This window comes from Mustela lutreola, chromosome 2 (genome assembly GCF_030435805.1).
Source record: "Mustela lutreola isolate mMusLut2 chromosome 2, mMusLut2.pri, whole genome shotgun sequence".
Classification (NCBI taxonomy): Eukaryota; Metazoa; Chordata; class Mammalia; order Carnivora; family Mustelidae; genus Mustela; species Mustela lutreola.
In genome coordinates, this window is record NC_081291.1 from 178,650,096 (window position 1) to 178,661,831 (window position 11,736).

The 11,736-nt window shown below is 36.6% G+C and overlaps 1 protein-coding gene and 1 pseudogene across 1 annotated transcript; one reads left to right on the forward strand and one right to left on the reverse strand.

The window, feature by feature from the left end:
• Positions 1 to 87: 87 nt before the first annotated feature.
• On the reverse strand, positions 88 to 7,680 carry LOC131825643 (olfactory receptor 5K1-like). Its single transcript, XM_059165077.1, has 2 exons — positions 7,581 to 7,680; positions 88 to 1,028 (listed from the first exon to the last, which is right to left on the reverse strand). Exons 1-2 carry the CDS (start codon positions 7,678 to 7,680, stop codon positions 88 to 90), a joined length of 1,041 nt encoding a protein of 346 aa, XP_059021060.1.
• Positions 7,681 to 9,311: 1,631 nt separating this feature from the next.
• Positions 9,312 to 10,166, forward strand: LOC131825644 (olfactory receptor 5K1-like; annotated as a pseudogene).
• Positions 10,167 to 11,736: the final 1,570 nt, after the last annotated feature.

Sequence of the window (11,736 nt, forward strand, 5' to 3'; positions counted from 1 at the left end):
TTCCTCCTCTCTCTCTGCCTGCCTCTCTGCCTACTTGTGATCTCTCTGTCCAATAAATAAACAAAATCTTTAAAAAAAAATAAATTGTTAGAAAATTTTCTTTATAATTTTTTTCACAGCATTTATTACTTCCTTATTTCTTAGACTATAAATAAAAGGGTTTAATAAAGGGATCACTAGAGTATAAAAAACAGCACCAGGTATATCTTCATCATCTTCTTTAACTGAATGTGGTCGAATATATACAAAGAGAAGAGAACCATAGAATATGGAGACAGAGAGAAAGTGGGATGCACAAGTAGATAAAGCTTTGCCTCTTCCCTCTTTGGATTTCATTTTGAAAATAGTAAAGAGAATGTAGAAGTAAGATACTAAGACACTACTGATGGTGAAGACTTGAACTGAACCTGACAAGATAAATATCATTAATTCATTGATATAAGGGTCAACACAGGAAAGTCTGTATAATGGAAAAACATCACAAAAAAAGTGATTAATTTCATTTGAACCACAGAAAGTTAACCTAAAGAAAAACCCCACATGAATTATGGGATGCAGGTTTCCAGCTATGTAGGCCCCTGTGGTCATCTGAATACAGAGTTTCTTTGACATCATAGTGTGGTACTGCAGTGGGCTGCATATGGCCACATAGCGATCATAGGCCATTGCTGCCAGGAGAAAGCATTCTGTAGTTCCAGCAAGGCAGAGAAAATAAAATTGTGCTATGCACTCATGAAAGGAAATCATTCTGTCCTTAGAAAAGAAGTTCTCTAACGTTTTGGGGGTAATGGCACAGGAACAACAGGAATCCATCAGAGCCAGGTTGCCCAGAAAGATGTACATTGGTGTGTGAAGACGATGCTCCATAAAAATCAATGCTACCAGGCCCAGATTCCCCACCATAGTGATCACATAGATAATGAGAAATACCACAAACAGGAGGCTCTTCAACTCTGGTCGATCTGTAAATCCTATGAGGATAAACTCAGTGGTCAAGGAGTAGTTATCCTCAGTCATTTCCACCTTCTCTGTTGAGACAGGAATTCTGGAGATATAAGACTCTAATTTAGAGTCTATATAGTGTGCCTTCCAAATTATTCTTTTTACAACAAAGAGAGGAGGTTTTTCAAATTCCCCTCAGTATCTCTGGATATAGGCACCCAAACATCTAGGGGATAGTCATTCCCCTAAAAATGTCAGTTTTATAAGCTCAACTGTGAAAATCAGCATTCCCATGAATGTTTTTGTAATTCCAAGAAGAATGATTACAGAGAAAAAGGTTTGTCTTGATGACTTCATGCATGAATAGTTGAGAAATCTAGCATTCCTATATTTGGTTCAATGTTGACAAACAATATCAGTGTCAGTTTTTGTTTAATAATCCTTAAAATACATTTGCTATCAATTTTCATGTATGCAAATTTTTTAACTAAGCAAAAAGTTTTCATATACTCTCCCAGTGGAATGAATGCTTGAAAAGAGCATACAACAGATATCTTAAATTTATACCTTAGGAATTGTATGAAAATCTCAAAGATTTAAGAATAGGACTTTAATCTTTAAATGAAATCCTTGGGATATCCAAGGAAATAAATATCTATGTATTTTCACCTCTCTCATCCCTGTTCCTGGTATTAGATCCATTTCCATAAGAACTGATTTTGCCCGTGCCATCATTCCTGTTGATTTTTCCCCAATATCTAAATCCTTTCCATCCTTATGTAAAGCATAGTTTACATATTATGCTACTTAAGAAAGCTTTAACTAAATGCTCTAGACCACACTGATTTTCACTTCTTGCATTCTCAAGCATAACCTATATACCCAACACAATCTAGAGTTGTTTATGTAAAATACACATGGCTTTTTAAAAAAATATGCATGTACAGTTTCTTTATTAGAATTGTAGTCATTTGAGTTCAGCTATGACTTCTTCTTCTCATAAGAGTTATTTAATGCTATAGAGGGGCGGGAAAAAAAGTATTGATTTCAGTCCTAGCTTCAAAGACTTGAGACAGGTGAACTTGTTGTCAGTATACTATCACTGATCCTTAGTGACCTCTTTAGTCTCCACAAATTGAGACTGCTAGTTTTGAAGAACAGGCTACAAAGGAAATTCTAGGAAATTTATCATGGAAAACCTTATGCATCATTCTTTTACTGGAAGTCACCCAGCTACTATTTTCCTGCTTCCTAAGGAACTTACGTAATATTTTCTGAAGTATATCACAGTAGTTTTAAAGCTAATAAAAAAAAAAAAGCTTGCCTGTATATGTTTTATAACACTTAGAGAAAGAGAAAAATCTTGAATCTGAATATGATTTTGAGATGGGTTCCCTGGATGGCTAAGATACTTAAGCATCTTCCTTTGGTTCAGGTCATGACTCTCCAGGTCCTGGAACTGAGCCCCATGTCTGGCTCCCAGCTCAGTGTGAATTCTCCTTGTTCTTCTCCTCTGCCTCTCCCTCTGCTTGAGTTCTCTCTGGCTCTCTCTCTCTCAAATGAATAAATGAAAAAAAAAATCTTAAAAATAAATATGATTTTTGGGAACAAATTTTGTTTTACCTCAAAGGCTATCTTCTATTACTACTTAGGGATTCCCTTAGGATATTTTGACCAGTGTGTCTAATTATGTAAATTCTGTGGTCAAAATGGGTTTCTTTTTCTATACTAAAAACATCAAAATAAAAGCACAGGCTGAACATTTTACTTTCTTGTTTTAAAGTACTAAAGATAAGTTATTTAATTATTCAACTATGTTAGAATTAACTTTCAATGTACTTGCCTGAATTATGTAACAGAATTAAACTGAATCCTTACCTGTATGTTTTGAAGATCTACCTTTTAATTGGAAAAGGTTGATATGAACTGAGTTCAAATCTCATGCTGATTTGCCATTGCCTTCAGCTGTGGAAGACCTAGAAAGGTGAGAAGCTGAAACCTGAGAATATTAAAAAATGCTAACTAATTCAGATAAACAATACTTATGGACACTAATAGTAAAGTAAAGATAAATCTGAATACTTCCTTTACCTGAATGCTCTGAGAAGAGTTTAATAACATCATATTGGTTTTGCGTGTATCTGTGTGGTGTGAAGTCTCATATACTTTCAGAAAATAATTTTTTTCTCAGAAACATTTGGGATTAAAAGAATGAAAATCTGGGAGATGACTAATAAGTCAGTGTCAATAATTATGTTTCTTTCAATGCAAAATTAAACTTTCCATTAAATGCTTATGGGACTTTCCTATGACGACATCGGTGTATTTCTATGGGGAGATTCAGTTCCCAAAACATATTAACTCTGTGACATAAATTAAAGATGACCTGTGAGACAATGAGGTTAATATAAATGACCTTTGCTAAAGTCAAATCATGATTTGATGATCATCTTGCTGATTCTTATGTAACTGACATCATTTTCAGAATTCTGTTCTTTATCCTGTGCATAAAATATAAATGAGCCAAGGGGAGTCTCAGGTCAGTTTGGACTGTTACCTGAGAGAATAACAGGGTTTATGAAAGATGATTAGCATTTAGAGAGGAGAACAAAAGTTGTGGTAGTGTTAGCTAGTGTCATCAACTCCTTCACCCTGAGTTGAAGTTGTTCTCATGTATTGCAAAATCCTCATGGGAACTTTGCTGTTACCCTTCAGCCACATATATGATTTACTGAGTTAATCACTTTGCTTCTCAGTTCACCTGAATTGCTTTACCTTTCTCTCCCTGTTTTCCCCCTTTGTGAGAATACCACCCGGATCCTCGCCAAGGTGACTGGGGTCCTGCGGAATCCTGTAAGAAAACTCCAGGAAATGGAGCGCATGCTTCTTCCTGGGCCCACACCCAGAATAAACAAGGGAAGATCCCTGGAGTGTTTTCTTGTCCTCCTTTAGATAGATCAGGTAAGTGTGGAGAATGCTTAACTTTCTCTAATCATTTAAAGCTAAGAGATATAGTCATTTAAAGCTAAGTGATAATCATTGTTGTTCACTTGTCTCACTTGATTGCCTGCATGTAAATCACATCCCACATGTAGCCCACGCCCTGCACAGAAATCTATACCGTTTCTAATGGGATCTTAGGGAAGGTATAAAAGAAGTGATTTTAAGAAATAAATACATCTACTGATCATCAATCGGTAGTTCCCCCATCACACAGGCTCTGATCACCAGGATCCCCACTCGCGAGGGTCACGTGTGGTGCCCAAACCGGGCACTGAAATCAAGGAACAGTCACGCATGGATACAGAGACCCTCACAGAAGGAAGTAAGTGATAATGATGGGGGAGAATCAAAGTCGCCCTCAGCGTTTTCTAGCATTAATACAATACATTATCTCAGGGAGGTGCTCCAGTATCCAGATGTCAATTAAGAACTTGTCTGGATGTTATTTGAGAATATAATCCTTGGTTTCCTGTTGAAGGAACCTTGAAAGAGACAATTTGGGAGTGCGCATGCCATAATGTGGAAAAGTCTTATAGACAAGGTGCAAAAATTCCTGTGGAGTTTTGGGTTACATGGGCATTGGTAAAAATGGTTGTTTTAATTCTTAGAGGGGAGTATAAGAAAGAAATCATAAGGTTGAAACAGCTACCTCTCTGCATACATATGAGTTAGATGATGAAACAACCCAACAAATTCAAACTGAAAGTAAAAACTTATTTTTCAGCAAAAAGGACAAATGCTATGTTTCTCCTTTGGTCACTGTGCCTCCAATTTCTTCCAGAAATGAGGACAAGGAAAGAGCAGCAGACCTCTTTGGGAATGAGGGAAGTGACACTGGTTTGAATGATAATTAATGCATGTTACAATTAGGACCAAAAAAACTAAAAAACAAAGTTCTGTTTCTACACCGTCTCACCCCATGAACTTCACTTAGTTTTCCCTGTAACTTTTCATACTAACAGGCCAACTACTTATGATAGGATGCTGATGGAGACTGTTAGAGAATTTAAAGTAGGGGCCTACTTCTCCCTATTGTTATGAATTATGAATATTTATCCATTTGGTGCAAAAACGCCTGCCGGATTTGTTATGATTTTCAACTTATAGCTAAAATGGTATTATTAACCTCTTCTGAAATTTTACAATGGAAGATATGGCTTTCTAAGGAGGCACATGAAAAGGTCAGGAGTTTAGGACAGAGAGGGAATATAGCTGCTGTTACTTATGATATGCTCATGGGAACAGGAGTTTGGATGACTTTTAATCATCAAAGTCATAACATTCCTCCTGCAGACCTTCCCCACGAATGTGATGTGGCCTTACAAACCTGGCAAAAAATTAATTCAGACACTGATTATACCATCAGTTATAAAAAAAAAAAAATACAAGGGCCTAAAGAGCCATACATGGATTTTTATTGGCAGGTAAAAAAGAATCGCTGGAAAAACAGATAAGAGAAGAACAAATTCAGAAAATACTCTTAAGACAACTAGCATATGATAATGCTAATGAAGACTGCCAGGCCCTGATTCGACCTCTTAGAGAATCTGGCGATGTCATGGATTATTTAAAAGCTTCTGTAATGTAGGACCCTTTAAACATCAGGCCCAAGTTACAGCGTTAGAAACCATGGTTGTTCAAACACAATTGCAGGCAAAATGTTTTAATCCTGGACAAACAGGACACATAAAAAAACAATGCCATCTCCCTCCCTGTCTGGTTACTCCCTCTCCCGCCAATCGCCTGAATAAATCCAGGATTCAACCCCCTAATGTTTCTCCCTGCTGTCGATGAGGCAAACACTGGGCCAAGGAATGTATGTCTAGAAATGAGAAAGATGGAAATCCTTTGGGGAACCCTCATCAGGGAAACTCCCTAAGGGGCAGCCCCAGGCTCCAATAAATATGGGGTCATGGAACTCTCCTATTCAGTTTGTACCCAAGAGCGACTCTCAGTAATGGACTTAGTCCCTGCTACTCAAGGACTAGGAGTGCTGCTCTTGCTTTATACATCCATCTCAGTGCCCTTATAAATTGTCAACAAACCTATATGGACCTATACCCCCAAATACGGTTGGTCTCCTGCTTGAACAGAGTAGTTTAACTATGAAAGGAGTTACAGTACATACTGGAGTAATAGACTCTTGATTATTATGGTGAGATTCAAATTATGGTTTCTGTCACTGTTCCTTGGATCTTTTCAGCAGGTGAATGAGCCGCCCAATTTTTGCTACTTCCCTATATTATGCCTATTCAATCTTCAAATTTTAGTGAAAGAGGATTCGGCAGTACTAATAAAAAGATTCCTTTTCTAAGAAACTGTTTGAAGGAAGTCAACCCCAAATGAAGCTTTCTATTAAGGAATGAATATTTGAACAGCTTTTAGATTCTGGAGCAGATATTGCTCTCATTTCTTGTCAATATTGGCTACGCCAATGGCCTACAATGCCTGCTGATTATGCCCTTGAGGGTTTTGGCTATGTAACTACTCAGCAATTGAGACAAAGCAGCCAACCTCTGCCCTGTAAGGACCCAGAAGGATTACTAGGTTATATTCAACCTTACATTGCCCGCATACCTATTAGTCTCTGGGGATGAGATTTATTACAACAATGGGATGCTGAAATTCACATACCTACATCCTCACTTGTAAAAAACATGATGAAAAATATGGGGCATATTCCTAGGAGAGGCTTAGGTAAAAACCTACAAGGAGTAACCTATAGATCTTAATCCTAATCACAATTGTGCTGGGCTGGGTTTTATATAGGGGCCATTGGGGTTGATAAATCCCTTTCACCAATTCCAATCACCTGGAAAAGTAACAAACTGATTTGGACACCCCAGTGACCCCTCACATTAGAAAAACTGAAGATTCTAAGAGGTTTAATTCAAGAACAATTGGAAAATGGATACATTGAGCCTTCATTTTCTCCTTGGAATTCTCCATTTTCTATAGTAAAGAAAAGGTCAAGCAAATGGAGATTATAACATATCTCCATAATATTAATGCTGTAATGGTAACTATGGGTTCATTACAACCAGGACTTCCTGCTCCCTCTTGTATACTTACTAAATGGCCTTTAGTAGTTTGGGATTTACAAGACTGCTTTTACACTATCCTATTCCTATCCACCCCTCAGAAAAAGAACATTTTGTGTTTTCAATTCCGACAGTAAATTAATGAGAACATTTACAAAGATTTCAATGGAAAGTTCTCCCTCAAGGCGTGACTAACTCTCCCATGATGTGCCAGAATTTTGTCGGAAAGATTCTTGAGCCCATTTGACAATTATATCCCACTGTTATATTATCCATTATATGGATGACATCCTACTAGCAGCCCCAACCCCAGAGCTCTTACATTAAGTGTTTCTAAATACACAAGAATACCTACAACAGGGCAATCTTATAATAGCTTCTGAAAGGGTACAATTTACTCCACCCTTCTTCTATCTAGATCGTATTATAGACTGTACCACTGTTAGTCCTCAGTTTTCCATTCATTGAGACGCTTTAAATACTCTAAATGATTTTCAAAAATTATTAGGAGATATTAATTGATTATGCCCAGTGTTGGTTACTCCTACACATCAACTTACAAATCTATTTGCCACTCTTGAGGGAGACCCTAACCTTGATAGTCTTCAAAGCTTAATACCGCAGGCTGAACAGGAACTTCAGTTCCTTGAAGAATGCCTTCATCAAGTCTTCTTGTGTCGATATGCTCTTGCATTACCTTTACTATTATTTCTTTTCCCTACTTCCCATTCACCTACAGGGGTGATAGCTCAACACGACTGTTCTTTAGAATGGATCTACTTGAAATACCAAGCTCCTAAGGTTTTAACTGCATATGTTGACCTTCTTGCAGACCTTCTTGCAGACCTCATTATCCTTGGCCAAACCAGATGTCTTCACATATTGAGATATGACCCTCATGCTATCATTCTTCCTATTTCTATAAAGCATTTTACTTCCCTATTTCTCTTGAATGATCATCTCCTTAATACTTTAGCAGAATATTCTGGAACCATTGGATATATTGCCCTGTGGGTAAAATATGGGATTTCCTAAAAAAGTCATCATTTGTAATTTCTACTATCGGTGAAACTAGTCCAGTTGTAGGTGCTTCCATCTGGAAAACGAAGTATACATGGACCTGGCTTATCTGGAAAATGAAGTATACATGGACCTGGCTTAAACCTCTCAATTCAAAGCGAGTATGCATCAGTGCAACAAACAGAAATATTTGTTCTTACTATTCTGTTAATTCGTATATCTTCTGCACTTACATCTTTTCTGATTATGCTTATGTAGCTGGTCTCTTTCCTGCCATTGAAACAGCTCAGATATCTACAACACAAAAATCCATATTACACCTTCTCACAAAACTACAGTCCCTTGTACAATCCTGTTCCCATCCTCTCTATGTCACCCATATTCGGGCCCATTCTTTTCTCCCAGGACCCATTGGTGGAAGGTAACCATCAAGCAGATATCCTGCCATGTCCTATTTTCACATCACCAGCAGAAGAACACTGTTTTATATACTAATGTTAATCGACTGCACAACTGTTATCACATTCCACTTCGAAAAATGCATAATATTGTTTAATCCTGTCCTATTTGTTTGCCTTTGCACTGTTGCCCGCACTTTTCAGGAGCCAATCCTCATGGCTCAAAAGCCAAAGAACTGTGACAAATGGATGTAACTCATTTCCATCTTTTCCTCATCAACCTTATTTACATGTTATTGATACATTTTCTAAATTTCTTTGGGCAATTCCTTGATCCTCCAAGACCTTACTGCCATCTGCTGTACTCTATTGCAATGTTTTAGTGAAAGTGACACTGAAATTTTCGTCAACAATGAACCAAATATGAGAATGCTAGATTTCTACATTATTCATATGTGAATTCATAAAGACAAACCTTTTCCTCTGTAAGCATTCTTCTGGAAATTACAAAAATAATTTCAGTTATAAAACTGACATTTTAGGGGAATGGCTATTCCCTAGAGGTTTTTGTGCCTGTATCCGGAGATACTAGGAAGAGTTTGAAGAAGCTTCTCTCTTTGTTGTAAAAAGAAAAATTTGGAAGGAAAGTTTTACACACTCTAAATTACAATCTTATAATGTTTATTCTTCTGATCCATGACCATGGAATGCTCTTTGATCTTTTTGTGTCTTCTTCAATTTCTTTCACGAGCATTCTATAGTTCCTTGAGAACAGACCCTTTACCTCTTTTGTTACATTTATCCCCAGGTATCTTATGATTCTTGGTGCTGTAGTAAATGGAATCAATTCTCTAATTTCCCTTAATCTTATATCTCCAGAATTCCTATCTAAACAGAGAAGGTGGATATGACTGAAGATAACTACTCCTTGACCACCGAATTTATCCTAATAGGATTTACAGATCACCCAGAGTTGAGGAGCCTCCTGTTTGTGGTGTTTCTCACTATCTATGTGATCACTCTGGTGGGGAATCTGGGCCTGGTGGCATTGATTTTTATGGAGCATCGTCTTCACACACCAATGTACATCTTTCTGGGCAACCTGGCTCTGATAGGTTCCTGTTGTTCCTGTGCCATTACTCCCAAAATGTTAGAAAACTCTAAAGACAGAATGATTTCCCTTTATAAGTGCATGGCACAATTTTATTTTCTCTGCCTTGTTGAAACTGCAGATTGCTTTCTCCTGGCAGCAATGGCCTATGATCGCTATGTGGCCATATGTAGCCCTCTGCAGTACCACACGATGATGTCAAAGAAATTCTGCATTCAGATGACCACAGGGGCCTATATAGCTGGAAATCTGCATTCCATTTTTCATACATGGTTTCTCTTTAGTTTAACTTTCTGTGGGTCAAATCAAATTAATCACTTTTTTGTGATGTTTTCCCATTATATAGACTCTCTTGTGTTGACCCTTATATCAATGAATTGATGATATTTTTCTTTGCAGGTTCAGTTCAACTCTTCACCATTGGTAATGAAATCCAAAGACGGAAGAAGCAAAGCCTTATCTACATGTGCATCCCACTTTCTCTCTGTCTCAATATTCTATGGTTCTCTTATCTTTGTGTACATTCAACCACATTCAGTTAAAGAAGAGGATAAAGATATACCTGGTGCTATTTTTTATACCATAGTAATCCCTTTATTAAACCCTTTTATTTATATTCTAAGAAATAAGGATGTAATAAATGCTATGGAAAAAAATTATAAAGAATATTATATAACACTTTAAAAGAAATATCATCATCTGTGGAAAATTAAATTTGATAAAATGTTTTTCAAGATCATGGAATATTGAGAAAGTAGAAAAGGACCTCTTTGTCCGTAAAATATTCAATTACTTATACATGTTAGTATAGAAATCAAATAAATAACTTCTGCAAAGAGAGATTCTGCTAATATGTATTCCAAAATCATAGCTACTAGCTCCCTTCAAGAATGAGTTAAATAATTATTATTGAGATTATATACTGTGCCACAGAAAAATTAGCTAAACTATTAACTAATTGTTTCAAAGAGTAATGAGTCACAATTTTTAACAAATGCTAGGAATACAAGTCAGTATATGTAAATATCACCTCCATTTAATATTGTTGACAAGTTTCTAGATTTCGAACCATAACATGTCCCATTCCAGGTTCTCAAGAATTAATCCCTTCTTAAACACCATCTGTTGGAAGTACACTGTATATATTTGATTCTTAATTTTCTTTGAGTTTATTCAAAGTACTATATGTGAATATCAATTCAATTCATATGAAGTATCTATTCTTTTTTTTTTAAAGATTTTATTCATTTATTTGACAGAGAGAGATCACAAGCAGGCAGAGAGGCAGGCAGAGAGAGAGGAGGAAGCAGGCTCCCCCACTGAGCAGAGAGCCTGATGCGGGGCTCGATCCCAGGACCCTGAGATCATGACCTGAGCCAAAGGCAGTGGCTTGACCCACTGAGCCACCCAGGCGCCCCTGAAGTATTTATTCTTAAATCAAGAATATTTTCATTATTAAAAGGTGAAATTTTATTCTATATTTTTTTACCACAATTAAAAAATATTAAAAACAAGAAAAGAATGCTAGTTAAAATGTATAATAAAGAAAAACTACATTCATCTTTATTGTTAGTCAACCTTACTCTCAGATTCTCTGAAATAGAGTATCTGTATCCTCATGATTTAGCAAAATGTAGTTGAACTAGATGGAATTTATATGGAAATCCCTATTTCTTTCTCTCTAATATTACTTAATATGTTTTTTGCTGGGAATTCCACCAAGTTGTACTGATTCCAATGTAATTTACTGATACATTCATAGCAGTAAGAAAAAGTTGGAGATGCTGTAAGCATAAATGAGACACATAATTGGGAACATTCTAAATACCTAAATATAAATATTTATTGACCCATTACATATAGAAATATGAAGGAGTTTCTCATGGTTCATCCCCCAAATGGCAAGATTTTATTCTATCTGATGGCTAATATTGCACTTTATATATATATATACCACTTGTTCTTTATTCATTTGTCAGCTCATCTTGCCATTTGCAACATCATAGACAGAACTAGAGTGTATTAGGCTCAGCAAAATAAGTCATTCAGAGAAAGACAAATATCATATGACTTCACACGTATGTGGAGTTTAAGAAACAAAACAGATGAACACAGGGGAAGGGAAGGAAAAATAAGATAAAACAGAAATAAGGCAAACCATAAGGTGCTCTTATATAGAGAGGAATAACAGGCTTGCTGGAGGGGAGATGGGTGATGGGAT